At 40.4% G+C, this 24,421-nt stretch overlaps 1 protein-coding gene across 1 annotated transcript; it reads left to right on the top strand.

Moving 5' to 3' along the window:
• Positions 1 to 1,351: 1,351 nt before the first annotated feature.
• LOC139212763 (transcriptional regulator ATRX-like) lies at positions 1,352 to 23,945 on the top strand. The gene is made up of 35 exons (XM_070843294.1): positions 1,352 to 1,464; positions 3,333 to 3,427; positions 3,519 to 3,574; positions 4,931 to 4,959; positions 5,390 to 5,511; positions 5,824 to 5,940; positions 6,307 to 6,416; positions 6,594 to 6,661; positions 6,781 to 8,567; positions 9,391 to 9,451; positions 13,940 to 14,094; positions 14,322 to 14,477; positions 14,566 to 14,674; positions 15,075 to 15,171; positions 15,259 to 15,444; positions 15,620 to 15,764; positions 15,854 to 15,963; positions 16,153 to 16,296; positions 16,440 to 16,617; positions 16,730 to 16,867; positions 17,146 to 17,321; positions 17,423 to 17,540; positions 17,836 to 17,966; positions 18,054 to 18,127; positions 18,977 to 19,071; positions 19,156 to 19,312; positions 19,415 to 19,506; positions 19,591 to 19,696; positions 19,807 to 19,984; positions 21,075 to 21,266; positions 21,377 to 21,520; positions 21,660 to 21,731; positions 21,836 to 21,931; positions 23,114 to 23,242; positions 23,496 to 23,945. The coding sequence occupies exons 1-35, from the start codon at positions 1,445 to 1,447 to the stop codon at positions 23,580 to 23,582; spliced, it is 5,730 nt and encodes a 1,909-aa protein (XP_070699395.1). The 5' UTR covers positions 1,352 to 1,444; the 3' UTR covers positions 23,583 to 23,945.
• Positions 23,946 to 24,421: the final 476 nt, after the last annotated feature.

Raw genomic sequence — 24,421 nt, forward strand, 5'->3', positions numbered from 1 at the left:
ACACTGTCAATATTTTAGTGCAATAACCCTGTAACTTTACATGATATGATATGTGATATTTTGTAGTTTACAAGCACAGTTTTTTTAAAACAAATTTTCAAATACAAATTTTAGCACTTTGCATATACTGTATATGCTGCAAACAGTCATATCCTGTCAAATCCACCTACCTCATGTTTATAAAATAAAGTGTACATAATCATCCCATCTTTGCACTCTGCATTCTTGTTCTCACTTGTCATTGTTGATTTTACAAATATATTTTCTTATATACATTTACGTATTCATATTGCAGTTAAATGCTTATGTTTAGAACTGTTCAGCTTTGTTGGCCTTGTTTTTGCTGTATCTCTATTTCTGTAAAAGTACATGAGAGCAGTGGGAAAAGCAAAGTTAACTTCCTCGTCTGTGTACACATACTTATCCACTAAATCTGATTCTGATTCTGAAAGTCATTAAACCATCTCCAGTTTTTACTCATGTCATCTTGAAAACACTTAAGTCATCTAGGCCCCAAAAAAGCCAAAATGTTAAGACCAACGAGGTCAGCAAAACTGAAATCAGTTTGCAGTCATAATAAGAAGAGTAGTGGCTCAAGGACGGTGTGCTAATATATTATTGATATCCAACCATCCATCAGTGCTGGTTCTTTGCAGTGAAATATGCACACTGCCTTGATGAAAGCCATAAATGTATGGTGCAATGGTATACATGGCAGGCTTTACATTTTTGGTCACTCACGGCCAAAACATATAATCAAAAAAGACACATTTTAAAAAGAAACAATAGCTGTGACGAGGATCTGTTGACCAGAGAGGTAAATGGCTCTGTTTCTGGGATGAAAGTAGAGATCAGAAAAGAGAAAACACGTTGGTATATACAGTGGAAACAATGCTGATGATACTTCACAGGGTGGAAGCAGTTGAAACAAATAAAGTTTATGTCACTATTTCATTCAACAAAATGCAAAGGCAGTTTAAGAAACAAAGATTGTATAGCAGTAGAGGATGGGTCATAACAAGAGGATGGACGGTGAAAGAGCAGTCAGTGAAATATGTTGCTTGTAAAATGAGACATAGGGGAGGTAATGAGAGCTAAATGGAGGATATGCAAAAATTCATACTAAATAATGTAACATTAAACGTGAGAACAATGGATCAAATAAGACTGCTGTTAATATGTGTAATATGTGATTGGCATGTTAATGCACATATTAATGTGTAGTATGTGGTTCCCCCTCCGGGGCAGCAGGTGGCAGCATTGCCCATCAGGTAACCAGTGAAGGTAAAGCGCATTAAAAATAGTGAAGAAAAAGAGCAGGGGCTCATTCACTGGCTGTCAAGGGATGCAGAGCTCGGACTGAGCGCCATGTTTTTACCAAAATATATCGGTATCATAAGATTATAAGAACTTGGATACTTCGGTTGTTCACCTGCTTTGCGACATGTCTGCAGCGACATTGAGGTAAAAACTGCGGAGCTAAATGCGATTGTTTACTGGAGAGCGTAACGGCGGGCTAGCTTAGCCACCAGCTAGCTGTCTGAGCTAACAGCTAACTGCAGTGATGCTGCAAATAATAATGTTTCTAGTTTAGTGATTTCTAGTTTGCTACAAACTTAAAGTAAGTAACTAACATATCATGTGAGGGTTAACGATCTAAGTAGTTATTGTTATAATGAAAATTAGGTAAGCTAAGATGAGCTGAGCGAAACTTAGCTACCGTTAGCCTAGCTCAAAATATACAGGCAGTGCTTTAGTCAACATTAATGTTACTTAGCTTTTATGCGACATTATATGTAAGCTATCGTACTGCTTTTTGTGTTGTCTGTGTAAATGCTTTGTCTTATGTTCATTCTGGATGAAAACTTCATAACTGTGACTTTTGCCTCACTGTTAGTAAATCTGTTTTGAAATGTAAAAAACAAACAAACCGTTTTGCTTATGTTGCTGAAACGAAAGCAGTGTAATGGTGTTACTGTTGCATTAGTGTCATCATTTATCCACCCTGTTCATATAACTTCAGTATAAGCACTGCAGTTATTAACTTCCAAATGGACCTAAAGACAAGAAAAACTGAACATTGCAAATGTCATCATCTATAAAAGGGGCTTTGAACTATACCTACATGATGCAATAAGAGCTGTAGGGTGTGGATCATAACCCACCTAAAACTAGGTTTATGGTCAACACACTGTCTCTAGTGTTTGTCAAAAATGATGCTGTCACTTCATGCTCTGTACGTTTCTGCAGTTCTAGGTCATGCACCTCTGAATTTTTGTAACTGAGAACATACTGAGGTTTTCATTTGAAGACGGAGGTAATTGGAGTAGTAGGTTCACGTATACAAACCCTTTTATGACCCGTTACCGAGATACCCCCAGGTTTTGTTTTTATTTGAGATAAACAACATATGTGTCAGCAATATTATAAGGTTTTTGTATTCACAATGTTTGTCGCTTATCGGTGCATTTTTCTCTTTTCAATAAACCAATTCTGATTCAGGCCCATCACTTGTGCAGCTCCTAATGACTGTACTGCCAGGACCCTAGACATCCTTTCTCAGAGCCTTCCATATCGTCTGACTCACCTCAGCAACAATCTGTAATCTGTAGCTACCAGCAATGCTTTTTTCAGCACCTTAACGTTGCAGCAAGGGTCCTCCTGCGCTGTATGTGCAGGTGGATGCAACGCAGCAGCTCATCAAAATGGGGCACAGATATATGGAGGTATCGCAAGACAGCTATTCTCTTCATCGAGACATCCCTCAGGGAGGGGCAGACCATATCCTCGATCAATGCATCCTCAGCGTTGAGTAATTGTTGGGCAGCGTGCGTAGCCGTGTTTGGTTTATGATGATGTTCTTCTGGTAAACACTTGTTGACTTCTCGCTTCCTCACAGAATGTTTTGTTTGTTTTCCCCCTGGCGCTTTTTGGAAAATTACTGTAGTGAACAATGTGCTCCATCTGTGACGGTCTGTGCCACAGTGGACACAGAGAGCTTTAGAGTTGGTTGTGTCCTGCAAATTAGATTGGACGCTGCGTTGCTTGGCAGCATTTGTTGGGGCCTTTGGGATGGGACAGTCTTGTGAGGTTTCATTCATCATTCTTCCTGGAAAGATGAAAAGTAATACAATATGATACATGATGTTATCTTTCCTTATTATAAGGGAAATCTACTACTTTAAAAGTTGAGATGTATGTTGAATGGGGTTTGAATTGATGTTTTACAGACTCTTCACTTCATATTGCTAACAAAATGTATTATTTGTTATCATTTAATGACGGTTAGGTGTAACATAACCATGTAATGTTATGTTTTTTCTTGACTGTAGCACCAGCAAGCTGAATGTATTAGTCAACAAACTGCACGAGTACTTGGCTCATTCGGCTGTTGAGGACAGCAATGGCACACCAGAGGGTGCTGATGGTAGGTTTTTTTTCGATTCATCAGGTGATGTAAAAATTCTCATCATGTTTACATGTTTTATACATATTTTAAACTGATCTTCTGTTCACAGGTCTACCAAACCAGAGCTGTTCTGTCGGAAACTCAACGGGTCATGCTGCGACAGAGGTAGCCGAACCTTCTTGGTGCTTTGCCATATCCCTTACTAAGTTTTACACACTGACACCAATGGTGCCAGTGACCTTTTAAACAGTAAAAGTTTTTCTTTTAACTTTTAACGTCACATTTGGTATTTCGTTACAGCACTTATGGCAGCAAAAGCGAATAACTTTTAAAGTAAGACTAAACAGAAGTGAAGCGCTTTTGTCATATAATGCATCAAACAAGTTTTGTCATAAGTTGATACTCGCCATGCAAAGGTTACATCAGAAAAGTGGATAATAATGTATTTAGTTAATGTTTATGAATGAACTGATGGCTAATGCACGAAACATTACCAACAAACCAGGGTATTAAACTTTTTCAGTTGCCTTCATTTTAATACAATGATGACTTGACTAGAAGTCTTATTGCCAGCTTAGAAATCATCTGAAGTAAAACAAAAAGCACCTTAATCAGTTCATTTAACACAAATCTTTGTTTTGTAATTTTCCTCTTTTTCCTATTCCAAAGTAAAATCCACAGCATGGTCACAGCTGGCAATTGGTTTGAACCATGTTATATTTCCTTTGCCACTGTTCACTAAGGGGGAAAAGAAGTTCTGTTGAATAAATGCAATACATTTTGCAGAACAACGCAGTTTCTTTTCCTCTTCTTGTTTTTAAATTAGTTGATCTGTGAATCAGAGATGGCCTGTATGAGTTATGGCAATAATGAAAGAAGGAAAAGTTAAGATTAATATCTGATTCTTAACAGCATGAGTCCCCCGGCAACACCTTGCATGTATGAGGGTCTATTATTTTAGCTGATTAATGCTCTTCACAGGTATCTAAAGACAGTCGGTATGTTTTCCACCTGCAACATATAATTTGAGTGACATGCATTGTCATTATTTACTGTGGATATCTACACTGATTAAATCTTGTGCCATTAGTATTGGGCTGTTGAAAAATAAGCATACAAATGTCTGTGCTCTTGTATACATCACACAGGTGTGTTATATCACTGTACATCAATAGGAGTGTTGAAGTCAGTGTTGTTCTTGAGGTGTCATGCAGTTAGAGGTGACAAGTGATGAAACACATGATCTGGCAGAACAGTGCACCTAGCCAAATACAAAATACTAAAAATGCAGCGCCATTCAACATAATGCAGTGTGGTCTTTTAACACTGGCCGCATACAAGAAATACAACAGTTTGTTTGCTTCCAGCATTCGGTCTTTTTGAAAAAACATTGTTGTGTTCTAAACTCTTATTCACAAGACTCATGTACCCCTTGGGACGTTACTGTGATAGTTTCAACACCAAAAGTGACACTGATTATTTCCAGTGACAACTAAACTAATAAACTGTCTTGCTTTGTAGGCAGGAGTGGATACCAAATACTCAAGGAGGTGAGTGACCATTTCATTACTGCCTTGCAAACACAGATAAAACACCATGGTATGAAATGATCCACATGATCCACACACTAATCACTATATTCACTTTTTCAAATGCTGTCATTGCACTGCTCTGTACATATTGTAAATACTGTTATACTGCTACCAATTTCTGCTACTTGTCTATGTGTATATATGTATTTATATATATATATGTATTTCTTTTTCCTATTTTTATATTCTTATATTTCTATTTATTGTCTTGTTGGAATGTCAGATGGAATTTCATTGTACTTTGCTGTATGATGACAATAATTCTGATTCTGAAGTGCTTTTAACCTATACTTTAATATTAGCACTCTTCCTCCAGGACTGCCAACCTGTGGGAAACGTTCTTAATGTTCTTGGACTTACATTTTTTCCTGTTTCACTGATATTACAGAAAACCATCTGTTGTCATAAAGCACTCTGGACTGGATGAATCTGGGGATTCAAATGCAAGTGAAGACTTAGATTTATTCTTCAACACAAATGGTCACCTTGATATCACTAGATTGCCAAAAGGTAGGTCTCAATGTTTCTGTATTATGCTTCCTTTGTTCACTCTGACTCAAAACCTTTTCCTCACAAACTGCAGTGCAAATAATGTGAATTTCAGGCCAGAACATTTTGGGTCTACTGATTGCTAAGAGTTTGTCCATTGTCTTTGTTAAGTTCTCTAGTACCTGTATGTGTTTTTAGTCTTTCAGACTTAGGCTGAAACAATGCAGTTGTTATTAATTTGGTACTTTGTCTTATATCAGGGTGCAATAAGTCTGTAGATATTTAATGATGGAATACCTTCGATTTTATCGGCGGTGTGTTTTGCTCCCACAGGCACTGCGCTGGTGAGGCCTGAACCTGTGGACAATGGACGAGATGACTTCAGGGGTCCGGAGTTTCGCAGCCGAAAATCAGGCGTACTGCGGAAAGACTTTTCAAGAAGACGTGGAGGTCAGTCATGACTGTTGGATATTGTCATAACATTGCTCATCATCAGAAGGCACTTGTTGTGGTTCTCATCGATTGATTGCTTGTAGAGAAAAGAGACTGAGAATAAGTTCCCTCTCCAGTGATCACTGATGGTCTAATATTGTAAAAAAAAAAAAAAAAAGCTGATCCAAGTGCTCCACTCCCACTCTATACTGCTAATGGTCAGTTTTTGTCATGTGCTAAATTTTTGTCAAGCGGTCTTGCTCATGGACATCTTTCAGGGATTTGAGTTTAGATTGAACAGTGCAGTTTCACATCTTTTTAAGGAAGCCATTCAGTCATAATTATGACCACTTTGTTGCTAATGACACTGGTGTGCTTTCACAGGAGTTGAACACATGGGAATTGTCAGTTGCACTGCATGCGGCCGACAAGTCAACCACTTCCAGAGAGACACCTTCTATCGACATCCAGTCCTGAAAGTACTGATCTGCAAGGTTAGTCTGCTTATTTATCAGAAACAAATCAATCAACAAACAATCAGTGTGTCATCTGCCATCTACAGCACAACTGTTCTTTCAGGTGTTTGGTTTTATGAAATTAAGTTTATATATATATATATATTAGGTCTAAGCTGTCTGTAACTCGTCCCGTGAATGTGTTGTTTTTGTCAGTCTTGCTACAAGTATTACTCAAGTGACGACATCAGCAAGGACGGGGATGGAATGGATGAGCAATGCAGGTAGGAAATGTTGTATGTAGTGGTTTTACTGATCTATAAACAATTTTCTTAACTTTCTTTGTACTATGCTTTTATAAACTGTATTATCTCTTCTTTTTTGTTTTTTCCCCCTTATGCAGGTGGTGTGCCGAAGGAGGGAACTTGATCTGTTGTGACTTCTGCAGTAATGCCTTCTGCAAGAAATGTATTCTAAGAAATCTGGGAAGGAAGGAGCTATCTGGCATCTTGGAGAGCAAGTGGTACTGCTATGTGTGTAGCCCGGAGCCCCTTTTTGACCTGGTGATGGCCTGTGACAGCGTCCTTGAGAACATGGAGAGTCTGTGGCATCAGCAGCGCAGGAGAAACCGAGTCGAGCCAGAGAAATCTGGACTTTACAACATGTTGCCACACTTGCCGCAAAACATTCCTTCAGACAAATGGGATCACACTGGCATGGATGGTAATGTGGTGTTCAACTACAACACACTGCAGATTTCCAAGGATATTACCAAAAAGGCCAAACATTTAGTGGACTCAACAAACATCTTGAACCGAACATTTGTCAATTTTATTCACTCTGTGACAACAAACAAACAATCACCTGGTGTTCGCAGTCTATATCTGAACTCTTTTTTGTCTGTACTTAAAGGCTTGCGAAAATCACTGGTAGCGCTCGAGGATAGCCTTAAGGAAGAATTCAGTGACTTGAATGTCACAAACTGTTGGGAGAGGTTCCTCAGTGATGGCTTTGATACACGTCCTGTAGCAGACGCGGACCCAGACGTAGACGTAGATGTGGACGCGGAGCTGGATATCTCCGATGAAAGATGCTTAGATGACTTGCAGAAATTGGCAGTCGAACATTTGGAAGATGATGATGATTCGGACTCCAAGGGCTTCACAGATGGGAGAAGTGCACTTGACTGCCCTGGCGAAGACATGGATCCGGGTTCACATGAAGCTAGACAGAGAGCACAAAAGATTGGCCTGAAACCCTCTGAAAGTGGCGTCAACATGACAAAAAAACTAGTCATAAAACTTACACCTGTACCTATGGAGCAGGAACCATCCTCTAATTCCCAGAAGATGGAGGAGGACCTGAAGTCAGATGGAAATGATGTATCAAAAGATGAAGAGGCTGGTGTTGTAGGTGCTAAAGCTGACAGCAAGATGAGCAATGACAACTCTAGTGCATCTGTGCACGTAGAAGAGGAACAAGGCAACAGACGATCGCCTCGTGTGAAGACAACACCTTTGCGCCGACCAAGTGATGTCAAGGTCAAAACGTCTCTTTCAGCAGCAGACAGTGACAGTGACTCAGACCCTGAGGAAACCCCCAGCGCAGTACCTACCAAAAACGCTGAAGAACAAGGTCTGAGCAGAGCGAGAGATGACTCTGACTCAGATGAAGTCCCTGCAGCTCTGCTTGAGCGAGCAGCTATATCACAAAGCTCTGACGAACCCCAGAGTGATGAGGATGGTGGGAAACCATCAAATAAGGTTGCCAAGAAACGTCTCTTTTGGCTCGCCAAGAACACCCCGATGTCACCGGAGAAGATGCGACGCAAACGGAAGATGCTGGACCACACCACAGAGTCTGAGTCGAGTGACAGAAGAGTTAAGTCTCGTAGGGAAAGTGGGACAGATTCCTCTAGTGATGATCAACACTCGCAGAAGCAAATACAACACTTGAACACGGTGAGGTCAATAGGGAAGCCTCACCTCGTCAAGAGAGACGACGAAGGTGGGAGGATGCAGGCCAGGAAGTCTGAGACTAAATCTCACCAGGAGGCAATGTCATCGCCATCTTCATCAAGCGAAGATGAACGTGATGATGACTCCGCGAGTGACGGAAGTGATCAGAAGATGAAGCCAATCACTGATGACGTGGCCTTACTGGGGGCAGCAGCCTTCCACCAGTCATCGGGTGAGTCTTACAGTAACTGATTGAGACAACAGTAGACCAACAAAGCTTGTGTAAAGTGACTTGTATCGTGCTATTCAAACCCACCAAAGAGGATCGTACGAATCTGTCTCTATAGTGATCCTCTCTGTAATGTCGTCAGACACCTCGAATAACAATCTGATGCTGTCAGAGGCAAAGACAAGCACATGTAGTGGGTCTACTTTGATCGGGCGCAATTGCCCTGAAGGAATACTTTGCAGCCACTAAAGCCACTGCAGCCTGTTTGCTGCCTATTCTCAGCTGCTGATGGAGACGAGCTAGTGGGCCACTTCCAAAAATGTTTGTACCCACTAGTCATTACTAACCCCAGATATGATAAAATAGGGCCCAGGTTTAAAAATTCTGGAGTTATCCTTTTGTAATATTTGCTGTTAGTCATTGCTGTTAGGGGGCTATAGTAAATGTCAGTAGTTCACCTACGCATGACAAGTCAGATAGTCTGCTGTGACAAAGGTGCATGAATCATTAACGATAAATAAACGCGTACTCTGACGCCAGTGAAGGTATCAAGATTCATGTGAAATGTATTCAGATAGTGATGTAACCTGTGTAGTACATGGTGGACAGATTGATGCTCATCAGAGGACCGCTGCCTTAGGTTGTCAATTCTGTGACCAAACGTGTATGTCTCCTTCAGAATAATAGATAGGTAGTTTCTCTTGACATGTCAGTACAATGTGGCTTACAGTTCAGCTGTTCTTTGATCATGGGTGTTATTTCTCTGCGGAAACAACACAACTTGTTTAATTAAACAATTTCTGTTTCTAATTTGTCGTCTTTGTAGGAGATGAGGAGCAGTCTGGGCCCTCGTGGGCAGCAGAAGATGATGATGATCCAGAAAATAGGTATGGTTCAAAAAGCCTGGATGTAGAGTTTGTAAAACACCCCAGGAGTGGAAGAAAGGCTGCAGCCTCGAACCCTCACCTCTGTACAAAATCTAGCAACACCCGCGTCATTAAGAATCAATTGCAGTCAATTCGAACAAGACCAAAACGTAGCTGCAGCAGAGCCCCTGCAATCAAATACACCTCCTAGAGCTACACTGTGAAGCACAGAGCGCACATTATGACCCGGTGAGACTGGACCTGGCTTAGAACAGGCCTTTGAGTCATGAGCAACGTCTTCTGCTTGTCTGTGTTTTATATAATTTGCAATTAAGTATACATGTAAATACTAGAGATACATTTTAATGAAGATTTTTATTATTATTCTTTCTTGCACTATACTTGCATACTAAACTTACACAAAAGGGAAAGCTCACAGTTAACCTACTTTGCTCTCAAAGAGGGAACAAACTTTTCAGCAGTGAATGACGCTTCTTTTGCCTTACAGGTTTCTTTTCAGTTGTCTTAACATAACATTTATAAAGTTTTGACCTTCAGTGTACTCTTCTGTGTTATTACACAATGCACAAAGATCTGTTGTCCTCCATTGAGCAGCACTGTTAACTTAAGTGACTGGAGTATTGTTATTTACTGGTGAAGTATAAAGTTTGAAACATGCCTTCCAGACTATCTGCATTTCTATTTAAGAGGAAAAAAAAGTTTTTCTTTCAATCTCCATAAGTTATTATTAATTGTGTGCCATGCTTTGTGTTCATTTATGGTTGTCAAGGCTTGCAGAGTTTTAAGCAAACATCTATCCTTCACCTTAAAAAGCATCTATTTGATATTCTGCTCTAAAACGAACCCCACATTGACACACGTTATGGTGTGACGATGTCATTTTTCGCCAATTATGATAAGATGGCTAAGAGATTGTTTGCTGAAATGTCAAATATGATATACCTGGCTTTGTAAATACTTAGGCTTCATGTCATTCAGCTTTTGAGTTGTTTTATGCATAAAATGTCCTTTCTGTTAAAAGTCCCTGTTAGTTTTGGCCTCAAGATATATTCAGTAACTCTTCTACCACGCGTGACTCAAGCTTCATGTACGGCTGCATTTTCATGAACGGGCTTGTACTTGATGCCAGTGTTGATGCATTATTTCTCTAATAACGATGGTGTCTTAAACGTCTGTAAATCTCAGGATTTGTTGTAGGGCTACTCTCACTGTCCAACTATCAAAAACTGGAGCAGTTGTAAGCCCCCCCCCCCCCCTATTGTGTAAATCATGGTAGATGTCTGTGTTAACGGCCAATTTGATGGATGAAATTTGTGGTGCATGTCAATTGACACAGCTTCTGTGAATGTGAAATGGTGCCTTGTAGTGGTGTATTTAAGACATCAACATCAAGGCTCCAATTGGCTACCATTATAAATAAGACATTTTATGGTATGCAGTTTTGAAATGGATTCACATGTAAATGACTAGCCTTGGAGTTGCCTTTAAAAGAAGTATATTTAGTATTTTAGTTCCTGAAACTACAGATAGCTGTCCTGACACTCGTTCAGTCACACCTGATGCAGTTCAGTTCAGGCTTTACAGCAGATCGACACTCACTGGATGGCTTGAGTGCTCATTTGTACTGTTGAATTATGTTTGCCTCAGTGTATTACTGGCTTCATCGACTATGTCAAGAGTCTCAAATAAAAGTTGAAAACACGAGACCCAGGTGCTGCTTCCCCAAATTATCTCCATGAAAAGACTATATTAGTCCCGTTGTAAGTGTTTGGGCTGTAATGGGTGGAGCAGTTGTTCAGCTTTCCCGTCTATCTATGATATTTATTGATACGATCATGTTGCTGCTACTGTTCCTGTTACTTGCTTATGCTTCACTGACCTTAGGTCTTGTCTATATTTTTTACTTTTATAATATATTTTAAAAAAAGACCGTGCTGCTGGAGCTTGGGAACATGCATATTTGCATTATGCTACAGTAGAGGTTAGAGGACTGAGGTGTGCTTTTCAGGATTTGTCGCCTACCAAAAAGGAGGCCACTACTATACTTTTTTAATACTATCTTGCAATGCACACTGCCTCACTTTTATCTGTTGAGGTTTTGAGGTATCTGTCTGAGATTTTTGACACCACCCTAGTACAATGGAGGTGGATGAGATTTTGTGAGGAACAGCGCAGGGTTTGTGCTGCATCAAAACTGGAGGTCATATAAACGTGCTCTGACCTATAAAGACTTTTCCCGCACAAAGCATAATAAAACAATGAAGGAAAATCTACTGTCACATACATTCTGATTACTCTTTGGCCAGTAGTACCCCAAAAAGCCCTGAAAAGCTGCATCAATATATGGTTTTCCTGCCATTTGTATGTGTAGGCATTTGACCGGCTCAACCAGAGAAAGCCTCGGTGGCCTGTGTGCCATATGCGCCCAATGAGCAGCTTTCATTGGATAGAATGGGCTCCATCATGGGCCACTGTATCCGGTTCTTAAAACGTGCTCCTTGACAATACGCTGACCTCACTGTGAACATTCATTTGAACCATATGAGTGATTTTGTATGTTTTACCCCACTTTCTATACACAGTATACATTACACATTGTGCTGACCATTTTCTAAAGCATGCTGTGGCTTTATGATTTATTTATTATTTTTTTCAGCTTTTCCATATTTCAGCTTACAGAGATTTAAATCCTGCTTTGACAGGTTATCCAGCTGTCGTTTTTCTTTCTGAAGTAATGCAGATAAAATCCATTTGTGTTTAAAAGCCGTCCAGCTCAGTGCTTTCTAGTGTTACAGAGAAAGTTGTATTTCTGAGAATTGAGAGTGGGTTGTGAAACAATAACCACTGTAATGCAAGAAGCGACCAAAATTCACGTTGTGCCTTTAATGACCTACATGTCTGTCTCTCATGTTTCTTTCCAGGTCGGATTTTCTGACAGCACAGCAGTGAATGCAGTGCTGCCTATCACTTAAATCTGGGATATTGTAGCCTCCTATCGGCAGCAAGTTGTTTTTTCTAAAGTCTGTTTCCAGCTGTAATGATAGCACAACTTTATCTTTAGAGAAATGGTCAGCAGAAATGTAAAGTTTACATTGTTTGTAGTTAGTGGGCTAAAACGTGTCAAGTATTAGTCTATTCCTTTGAAAACCACACAGCATGCGATTACCAATGGCAACCATGCCAAATTCATGTGTGGCAGTATGTCTATTTTCTTCAGTGTTTTTCTGCTTTTGCTGTCACGTCCTTTTCCTCCATATGAAACGAGATCAAGAACGAATGTCAAACGAGATCCAAGGCTCTGGTCTGTTTCTGCTGCTGCATTACTATATTGTAAATACGACCTTTACAGTAAATGCTCATTGGTCGTTGGATCTGATGTCAGTAAAAAAAAAAGATGGTTATAAGTTCAGTGACCTGCATTGACAACCCACTTCGAGATCAGGATCGGACCCGTGTGCGTAGTGCAGGTTGCTTGGTGCGAAAGGGTGAATGTGGGCTGGACAGTGGAGTGGAGAGTAGACAAACTCAAGCCGGACACGTGTCCCATGTGAGCTGTTTTACTCCTGGGAATCATGGGTAATTATAGCCCGTGTGAGGAAATGCATGTTGAAGTATTAATGAGTGGTCAAAACACAATATGGTATTGATGCCATAAATGTTTTACCGTTTAAAAACATCATGTTTCATCAACTGTATTCTGGTTAAAACTACTGCAAAAGCTCCTCATTTCTTAAACTTAAACGATGAAAAACAGTTTAATTCTGAGTAAATATTTATGTACAGATTTTGTTCGTAATTTGCAGTTTTTGTGTCCCACGTGGTTTTCTTCGTCTTTTAACGTTATGTTAATTGGCTGGTAGTACCAGAGGAGTATGTAGCCTTGCAAGCAGCTCTGATTGTGTTGGAAAAGCTGGAGCTTTTTAAATGTGTGCAGTCATGATTGGAAAAACTGGAAACCAATGTCAGTTTTATTTATACTTGAGGGGAAAAAAAAGACCAGCAAAAAAAAACGTTTTTTTGGGGAAAAAAAACAACCAAAAGTATTCCTCCCCATTTCCCAAAGGAGAATAAACTAAGAATATGTCTGTTTTCTCTGTGAAGAATACTTGTTGTAATAAACTCTTACTCTAAAAAAGTGTCTCAGCCTCATTTTTATCTTAATTTTCTCTGCAATTATTTTGAATGTTAAGTCTTCCAGTGTGGTGGCAGTTCCCTCTAAATTTGGCCTGTGACTTCACTAGCAGACCTAGAGAGCTGACTCAGTGAAGAGTTAGAATTAATGAAGGACTCTCAGCTCTTAACCAGCACCACGTTTGTTATTTGTTAAACTATATTGAACATTATTAAGTATCTCTGTCTATCTGGTATAATTATATAATGACTTTATTGTGATTTTGCCTCTAAGTATAACAATATCCAGCTGAAGACAATGTTAATGATCATGAAATCAACTTCAGGCACCTTTTCCTTCTTTTCTACTTTTGAAAGAATCGCTAAGAAAATGCTATTGGCCCAAATCAAAGCCAACTACTCCTCCTACGACGAATTCTCTTCGGATGAGGAAACGCAGGAGGATGAATCTGGGTCGGAGGGTGACAAGGAGTTCAAACAAGTCTCTGAAGACAATGGAACAGATGAAAATGGTAAGTCTTTTTCTTTTAAAGTAGCACATTTTTAGCCCTCTGCTTGTGCAGCTTTAATTTATAAGCACAAGTATTCATTTTTAGATTTAGTCCTATTAATCAATACTATATTAATCCTATTAATCATTTGTACTTTACAACCAAAGTGGTAACAACATGGTGTTGCTGTGGTGAGGCGCCTTTTGTGGGTTATAAAAGGGGGACATGACCGTATGTGTCTGCTGCAGGGGAAGGCTCTGCTGCAAAACCGTCTGGCACCAAGCCTGAAGGGCCCGACAGCAGGCACCATCTTCTCCGCCACAAACTAAGTTTAGACGAGGGAACATCAAGTGACAAGGCCGCAGCGGAGGGCAAGAAAAGAGCCAGCAGCAAACACCTGAGCTGTAAGGACACCTGTGACACCAGAAGCTGGTCTGCCTGAGCACGGCGTACCTACTCTGCTCTAATGTACTGACTGTGATTTCTGTCAAGCTGATAGCGAAGGTGATGCCGGCATCGATGAGTTGGAGACGGAGGATCTTGCGATGAGCGAGGAGCTGAGTCAGTCAGAGGATGAGGATGCTGAGGTCGGACTCAAAAGGTACATCCCTTTCAGCTGATAACTTCAAAAACTAAAACGTTAAAAGGAAAACATTGATGTCTTTGTTCTGATTTTAGATTTTAATATGTCTTATACTAAAATCTGCCTCCCCTGGTTTTACTGGACACACTGAGAAATGACATTAACAATCAATAAACGACAAAACAAGCAGTATGGATCAAGCACAGATCAATATTAAATTTACAAAAACAAAATTGCCTTTAGCCACATTTTTCTGCTGGATGATCATGTTACAGTCATCCTGCTGTTAGAAAATATTCAACAAAAAACACAAGTTCTATCTGTTTTTATCTATCTAATACACTGCAGTGTTAGTACTTCAGTATTCAGATTTCAGTTTATTCTATGTGCATGTACTCTGATTCTGTCCTCTTTTTAGGTCCAGGTCATCCCCTAAAGAGAAGGAGGCACCCCGTAGTTACCTAAAGAAGAAACCAGTGCCTTGCATTTGGTTGTCTGACTCCAGCAGCGAAAAGGTAGCAGCTGATGTTATAATGAAGTGGTTTATCATTCTTGTTGCTGCTCATCCCTGATATTGTTTGTTGGATATTTCTGTATTTGAGGAGAGTGATGAAGAGGATGAAGCTGAGCTGAGCGACAGTAAAAGCACCCCCAGAGGACGTAAAAAGATCCGCAAAATCATCGAGGACGCGAACCTTCGTCAAGAGACGCAGGAAGCCCTCAGAGAGGAGGAGGAGAGATGCAAACGCCTGGCAAATAGGGAACAACAGATGGAGGACAGGAGAGAGGTACTGTATATACGGCAGGTTCAACTGACCGTTAAACTTCACCCTGCGGATGTTTCCTGTGGCCGTGTTCATAACAGGCTATATACCTGTTGATAAATGACAATAAGGTCATTTGGGGGTTTCTAAGGGGTGGAGCAAAGGAGTAAAATGCTGACTCTCTGGCGTTCTTTTCTAGATAATTGTTGTAGAGGATGAGGCCTCTCAGGTGGTGTGTCCCGTCACCACCAAGCTGATTCTGGATCAGGACGAGGTGACCAAGGAGCCTCTTGTTCAGGTGCACACGAACCTGGTGGTGAGACTGAAGCCTCACCAGGTGGACGGTGAGTTTGTGCTCTCTTTCCGCTCACACTGAGGAGGACATTGCTTCGCTACCCCACAACGTTATATCGTTCTCTGCATCCTCCAACAGGCGTCCAGTTTATTTGGGACAGTTGTTGTGAATCTGTGAAGAAGGCCAACTCTTCTCCTGGGTCCGGCTGTGTATTGGCACACTGCATGGGCTTGGGAAAGACTCTGCAGGTGAACACACACACACACAAATCCACCTCTGCCAACATTCTCCAAGACAAACACTTTTAGTTTCTGCTAGTCGGACTAAATCAAAGATCTTTGTGCTTGTTGTCTGCACATCACCCATCTTAAACTATGCTTTATTGTCTGTTGGTCAGTTCACTATGCTTTCATGTTCATTGCTCTTTTATTTTCTAGGTGGTAACTTTCCTCCACACTGTGCTGCTGTCAAAGAACCTGAAATTCAGAACAGCTCTGGTCGTGTGCCCACTGAATACAATCCTCAACTGGATCGTCGAGTTCAAGAAATGGCAAGAGGACATGGGACAGGATAAAGTAAAGGTATGCAAAGCAATTCAAGTGTGATCTTAAACAATACTAAAGGTTTCACTTCAGATGCTTTATGTCTTTGCTCAACATATACAAACAAACATGTACATACAGTATGTGGTTACTTTTCAAAAACACAAAATTATGTACGACAGGTTGCAGAACTGGCCACAATAAAGTATCCTCTTGACCGACTCAGAGCTCTGCAGGCCTGGCAGAGAGAAGGAGGAGTTATGATAATGGGGTACGAGATGTACCGCATCCTGTCACTAGCACAGAAAATCAAAAATGAGGAATGGAAGACAGCATTTAAAAGCATACTGGTGGATCCAGGTACAGTAAACTTTGGAATGGCATGATGTTATTAAAATGTTTTAAGTTGTCATTGGTTCGCTTATTGAAACGGTTTCAATCTGCAGCTTTTTTCTCTCTCTTTGTTTCCCAGGTCCAGACTTTGTGGTTTGTGACGAGGGGCACATCCTGCGCAATGAAAACTCCAATATCTCCAAAGCGCTGAACGCCATTAAGACCAGGAGAAGAGTAGTGCTAACTGGCACGCCGCTGCAAAACAACCTGATTGAGTGTAAGTCTGAACTCCACCGTGAACTTTGTGATAACTTTCTGTCGCTCAGATAAATATTTGTTTACCAAAACATGTCGGTGAACCTACTTAATAAATGTTAAACCTAGACCTGAGTATGAGTGGCCATGAGATCATTTACTGTTTGTTGTTGAGGTTGGTGGACAGAGTTTGACATTGACTGGCTTTGATTTTGATTGTTTTAGATCTAAAGGAGTGAATTAAGTGAAGGCGTGACGTTGTGGCAGATATTTCATTTTAAAACCAAACTCTTCCCTCAGATCACTGCATGGTCAATTTCATCAAGAAGAATCTTCTGGGCTCGCTGTGCGAATTCCGAAACCGCTTCATCAACCCCATACAGAACGGCCAGTGTGCTGACTCCACGCCGAAAGACGTCCGAGTCATGAAGAAGCGAGCACATGTTCTTCATGCCATGTTGGCCGGATGTGTGCAGGTAAAATAGTAAATACTGCCAGTTGCAGGCTTCCTGTGTATGTGCACAATACAGTTTGGTGTTGTCTTCTAGCTCTTACACCCTTTTTTCCTTTTTCTCAGAGACGAGATTACTCAGAGCTGACTCAGTTTCTGCCTCCCAAACACGAGTATGTGTTGGCAGTGAGGGTTACCCCACTTCAGTATCAGCTGTATCGCTACTACCTCGACCACTTCACTGGTAACAGCCTCTCGTCACATTGTTGCGGTCAGAAATGTACATATACAGTAATTATAGAGGAACATAATATGCTAAAATCAATCAATCAAAACTTGTAGAACATGATACATTTGTCACAGCTTCTTTTGGAAGTTTTTCCAAAGCTGTGTTATTGACAATCATTGTTTTTAATTGTCAAAAATATACATTTTCTCCTTTTTCATAGCTTATTCACATGCTCCTGTAGACACTGTCGATAACTGTATACATGATACATTTCATCCTTAAATTGTAAACCATCTGTTTGTATTTGCAGGTCAGGGCTCTGTGATTAACACAGCAAAGATGAGGACCGGAGCGAACCTGTTCAAGGACTTCCAGGTGCTTGGCCGAATTTGGACTCATCCGTGGTGCCTGCAGCTCAGCTCCATCAGCAGAGAAAATAAGGTACAAAAAAAAAATCACCTTGAACGCATGTTGATTCCTCATCAGTCTGACATAATGTGAAGTTTTCTAACTGAATTTTAATAACAGGGATATTTTGAAAGGAAGAAACAAGTTCAAGCAGCAGCTCTTCTCGGAAATGAAGAAAACACTGTGGCTGAGAGGTAAGACTATGTTCATAATCACAGTCTGTCTTAAAGGATAAGTCCTCTTTTACATATTTTGGGATCGAAATGGTAGATAGAAAACGCTTTTCACATCAGATCACCTCACTGTAATCTGTAATCTGTGGATTACACCTCGTCCATCAAAGTACCTCCACTAAAAGTGCCTTTTTTTGCTGCTGATAGGCGCAGATTGTTATTCTGAGTGTCTGATAACATTACAGAAACAATCCCTACAGAGAAAGACCAGTAGGATCCTTATTTTATAACAGCTCTTATATTGCTCTCTTCAAAGCCACCAGATTCCACTGACAAAAACAGTAATTTTGCCTTGCAGAACGAGGGAGTTTCTAGTCAAGCCACAGTGACCTTGGTGTTTTAACACGTTAGTTTGAATTCAGACTAACTCTTTAAAACACTCTAGTCACACAATAACGCAAACAAGCTAACCGATCATGGCAACGGTAGATCAGCAACTTCCCTGTTCTGCGAGGTAAAATTTCTGCTTTTGTCAATGGAATCTGGTGGCTTCAAACTGAGCAGTCTAACAACAATTTCTGGTTAAACAAAAATAATCTTACGGCTCTATTTGTGTATGGATCCTTTCTATAATGCTGTCAGATAGAAATAAGAATCTGAGCCTGTGAGTGGCAAAAACAAGCACTGTGAGTGATCGTACTTTGAAGTTGCCTCAAATGATCGAATTCCAGCCATCTGTACCTACGAGTAATTTTGAATCCAAAATATGTAAAAATAGAGCTGAGTAGCTATCCTTTACAAATTATTTAAGTTCATTTGATTCTCATTAAAGCTGCACATTTTCTTATACACTGTTTGTGCCTCATGTAGTGGACTGAGAGAGACTGAAGGACAAGAAGGAAATAACAGTGGCAGTGGTGCGGCGGTTAGTGTTGATGTGTCCAAAGGCACTCCAGCAGCAGAAGGTATTACAGCTGCACGTGTCACTAATACTCCGACCTTGTAGTTTGCACACTAATACAGTTTATCCTGTGGTGTATTCTGTGTAGGAGAGAAAGCAAACATCAGCTGGACGTCTCCGAGCTTAGATGCGGGCTGGTTCAAGAATATGCTGTCGGAGAGGGACGCCAAAATCATGGAGCACTCAGGGAAAATGGTTCTCTTGTTTGAGATCCTCAGAATGGCTGAAGACCTGGGGGATAAAGTGTATGTTTCTCCTGTGATCCGGAGCACAGAAAACACTCAAAGTGCTCGATTGAGATGCTGACTGGTCATCACACCTAACCAAATCCATTTTTGTGTTTTTAGGCTTGTGTTCAGTCAGTCTTTGATCACATTAGACCTAATTGAGGATTTCCTCGAGGCCTCTCATAGTGCCAGAGACTCATCGTCATTCAAAGGTATTCTGTTCATTGCTAAGAAAATATCAATGACGGAATCGATGGTACTTCACTTTTGATTTTTCCACTTCATTGTTCTCACAGCCGGCTGCTGGATTAAAAACGTTGATTACTATCGTCTTGATGGTTCCACCACTGCTCCGTTGAGGAAAAAATGGACAGAGCTGTTCAATAATGCTGTCAATGTTCGGTACTGACTGTTATTTTGATCTTTCTACACTGATTATACCGGAATAAGATCAGGGCAGAATGCTTTGACAGCGTCATGATTGATCTTTATTTTTATTGTCTTTATTTTAGGGGCCGATTGTTTCTCATCTCAACGAGAGCCGGCTCGCTCGGCATAAACCTTGTTGCCGCAAACAGGGTCATCATCTTCGATGCCTCGTGGAATCCCTCATATGACGTACAGAGCATATACAGGGTGTACCGCTTCGGTCAGCTGAAGCATGTGTTCGTGTACCGCTTCTTGGCTCAGGTAAGCTCACTGGTCCTCATTAATATCAAAGAAAACGAGTTTATGTAAAAGCAAAAACTCTTCATCTTTATTATAACAAGAGCTGATGTACATAAGTTTTGTGTAAATAGGATTTTTACCATGATTACTGCCGTCATCCACTGTACATAAATAACCAACTGACACTACTTTATGGCAGCTTTGTGTGTTTTTGGGACAGAATGTAAGGCTTCTGATGTGTGTGAACAGGTACCACTGACTGATGAATTAGGGGATTAAATAAATGAAATGATGGAATGGGGGCACAGACGTTAACATCTGCTGCATACATTTCTGTATATTTCGTTTTGGCTTTCTTCGATACCTTTTTTTCTGGAGAAATGCTTTTTGTAGTCAGTAAGAAATATTCCAATAAAACAATGTGAGAAGTTCAGAGGGCTCTTTGCAGGTCACATGTTGTGTATGTCCAAAAACCAAATACCACGGCCTTCATTTCTTTATAGTGTGTTAATGAATAATGATAAACTTTATTTATACAGCACTCAAAGACAAAGTTACAAAGTGCTTTACATGGTTAAACTAGGATTAACAACATTTCAGGACAGACGAATCATATCAGACACTTAAGATAATACGAAATAAATAATGATGTAAATAAAATAGACAATAATAAAGATAAGAACAATAATGGTAATAATAAAACCACTTACGTTTTGTATCAGCTGATGGTGTGAGATTGTTTTTTTTTGGCTGAATACTGAATACAACGAGTTACAGTAATCAAGCCGAGAGGAGATAAAAGCGTGAGATCAGGACGGGAAAGAAATGTCCTGATTTCTGCAGGGCTCCTCACTTGATGAAAAAATAGTGAACAACTTTTGTAATTTGTTCATCTAATGAAAGGTTTCTATGAAAGGTCAGTTATCAATTATCAGTGGACAGGGAGCCACGGTGTTTTTGTAAGACAGGGAGGAACTTTGGACGACCAAAAAGAATGAAATGAATAAATATATTAAGGTATTGGATGTGGATATCCTGGATCTGCTGTGTTTTTACTGAACCTGCAAAACGTTCAGTCCTGTTTCATTATTGCTGTTCTTTTCATCTCCAGGGCACCATGGAGGAGAAGATCTATGACCGTCAGGTGACCAAGCAGTCGCTGTCCTACAGAGTGGTGGACCAGCAACAGATTGAGAGACACTTCACCCTGTTTGAACTGACTGAACTCTACATGTTTGAGCCCGACCTGCTGGATGGTCCAAACTCTAAGAAGAGCAAAAGAACCAACTCTGTTTTGCCAAAGGTGACGTCACCTTCTCTATTTAGTTTCAGGTTTCTGCTTTGATGCCACAAACATAGAGACATTCATGAGGAATTAGCAGCACTAAATGACCTCCTGTATGTGTCTCTCAGGATAAGATCCTGGCAGAGCTCTTACAAACGTTTAAAGACCACATAGTGTCTTTCCACGAGCATGAATCCCTACTGGACCATAAAGAGGAGGAGGAGCTGAGTGAGGCGGACCGCAAAGCTGCCTGGGCCGAGTACGAGGCCGAGGTAAAGAGCTGTGCACTGCAAAGCACAAATTCCCATGAGCTCTGTGTAGTTCAGTCACACGCCTTAGATTCCCCTCGCAGTGTTTTACATTATCATTCTATGTGTTTCCTGTATGTAAATGTGTTTGTTTTGGCCCCAGTCGAACACAGCCACGCCTCCAGGCGGCTCCGTGCAGAACAACCTGGAAATGTTGACCAACGAGGAGCTATTGGTATGAATACATCAACTTTATTCTGTGAAACCTTTGCTTACAGCTGCTGCCGGTTATGTTTGTGTTTCATACAACATGTAACATAAAAAAAACTGTCTCTGCAGGAGTTGCTTAACAAGAGCAGAGCAAATGTATCGGCGGCTTTCCTGGCGCTGCACAGGTTGCCGTCTCACACCATCAACGACTACATGGCACGATTGGTGAGTGGCATTAAAGGTCTCATGGGGATGCGGGAAATTTAAGCATTTAAGTTGACCTGCTCCTACAGTGTGCTTTTCAAATAACGAGTCGGTTCATTATCGTAAATCGATGTTGTTTTTAATTTTTTAAGTTATATTATTATGCTGAAATAATCATGACGACATTTTCTCACATTCACTGTGATAAAGAGCAGCAGCTTTGGAGGCAGGCAGCAAAAGTGCAAAAGGTGGAGCTGATTTGTTCAGAATGAATGTTACTGAGCAGATTACTGGGCTTTCTTTGACCTGCTGTGTTTTGATGTATTTGGATAATCAAATAACTGTTGAAGTAAGTTAAGTAAGAAAGTTAAGCATAAAGGTTTCGGTTTGATTAGGATATAAGATTTTATTGCTTTTCTTTAAAACCACAGGCTTTGTGATTGTGTTGAGCATTTTCACTGTTTTATAGACAAATCAATTAACAGAAAAATATGGCTGGTTAGTCAAAAATTCAAATAATCTTTAGAAGCTGCCCTAATATGAACGTATATGTGTATTCTTATATCAAATTATCCATATATATAGGGAAATAGTATACTTTCTGGAACATCAATTGGTTGTAAATGAATGGATAAAATAAACAGACAGTAGCATCCATTTTTGCATAATCCAAAAAACTAAATAACTGACAAAAACAGGCACAGTGATGCAAAGATTATGTAAAAATCCAGCAAAGTCATTAAGTAAAGCTGCACCCAGTGGTCTAATAAAGCCGTGGGATATTAGATGGAGAGCCACCAATGCAAAACGTCTGATGGTTGACAGTCTTATATCGTCTCGCGGTATATATTATCATAATGCCCAAATCTTCCTCCAGCAGTGGAAAGTAGAGAGATCACCGCTTTTGTAGCATGTGTGTTTTTATGAGATTTTCAGAATATAAATCAGCACATACACATACATAGCATTAACCACATAAACAATTGGGAAGGTTTAATGGGTGTTATTACAGCAACTGAAGTGAATCAAACTCAGCACATGAGAATTTGAATGCATTTCTGTGGAGATATTAAATGTGTCGCAGCACAATACTTAGGTGACAAATACAGAGGAGGGCTAATATCAAGCTTATGTTTCTACTGTTAATGTTCATAATATTGTTTTCGCCTCTCGTGCGTAAACATTTATTTCTTCCTGTTACAGAGGCAGCAGTATCCTGAGCTGCCTGAGCACACGGTGAAGACCAAAGCCATGGTTTGGAAACAGTTTGACGAGAAGGAGCAGGAACGTCGACAGGCCATTTATCAGGACGTTCTCGCAAAGCAGCATTCAGTAAGTCATTTCGTGTGTGTGTGTGTGTGTGTGTGTGTGTGTGTGTGTGTGTGTGTGTGTGTGTGTGTGTGTGTGTGTGTGTGTGTGTGTGTGTGTGTGTGTGTGTGTGTGTGTGTGTGTGTGTGTGTGTGTGTGTGTGTGTGTGTGTGTGTGTGTGTGTGTGTGTGTGTGTGTGTGTGTGTGTGTGTGTGTAGATATGTAGATGTATAGATATGTAGAGCCATGCTCATGTTTCCATGACGTCCCTCCTCAGCTCACACTCAGGATTCAGGCCATACTGAACAGTCGAAGAACTCAAGTGATGACCATGAACACTGTGAACCAGCCCGGACAGACTTGAATAGAAGAATCCTGTTTTTCGTGGGGAAATGAAGGAATGCCTTTATCCTTCGTCACGCTAGAGGGACCTGATGCCATCGCCAGTGGATTGAATGTATGTTCTTCCAATAAACAAAGAGTGCACTACACTCCCACAGCAGTAAAACAACGCAACAGCTGCCAATAATAAGATGTTTTAGATTTCCTATTTCCATTCCTCTGGATTTCCAGAACTCAATTAGAGCAGCGTTCAGGCACTTTAACTTACGCAGCAGTCCTTCATAGAGTTAGAAAAATTTGGGTAGCTCTTCAGCTGCTTCACACCAAACATTTTTTCACACCGGAGGTTTACTGTTACATGCCTTAAGACTATATCTAGCCTTGATATGTTTTGCTATTGGATTATGATTTAACACTTTATATGTTTGCTACCAGTTGTCATAATTTTGCAATAAATCAACAAAATAACAAATAGGTTTGTGTTATTTTTGTACGTTTGTGAACCATCAGCAAGATTCAGGCCATAACGTGTTTAGAGAAAAGATGTTATTAGTGTGCTAGAAGAGAACTGTTAATGATGGGAATATCTCCTCACTGATTTATAGAAAATAAACCCTTATGAAAAAAAAGTCCCTCAGGGAGTATGTTTCCGCTGTGAAGGAGTCCTGTAGGATTTATGCAGTACAATGAATTTGTAACCTTTTGTAAGGGAAAATAGTTTAGTATCTTTTCAAGAGCATCCTCCTCTGAAATGGTGTATTTTGGGCATATGTATCGTCCTACAGGGTCAGTGTGTGCTGCCTTAAATCTCTTCATGGCATAAACAAACATGAGGCGTGTTCAGGTCTCCCTCCCCAGTAG

Source organism: Pempheris klunzingeri, chromosome 14, assembly GCF_042242105.1.
Source record: "Pempheris klunzingeri isolate RE-2024b chromosome 14, fPemKlu1.hap1, whole genome shotgun sequence".
NCBI classification, from domain to species: Eukaryota; Metazoa; Chordata; class Actinopteri; order Acropomatiformes; family Pempheridae; genus Pempheris; species Pempheris klunzingeri.

Coding starts and splice junctions, on each gene's coding strand:
- LOC139212763 (XM_070843294.1), top strand. CDS start 1,445: ATGTCTGCAGCGACATTGAG. Junction 6,662..6,780: donor GGAATGGATGAGCAATGCAG/GTAGGAAATGTT, acceptor CCCCTTATGCAG/GTGGTGTGCCGAAGGAGGGA. Junction 15,964..16,152: donor GCTTGGGAAAGACTCTGCAG/GTGAACACACAC, acceptor TTTATTTTCTAG/GTGGTAACTTTCCTCCACAC.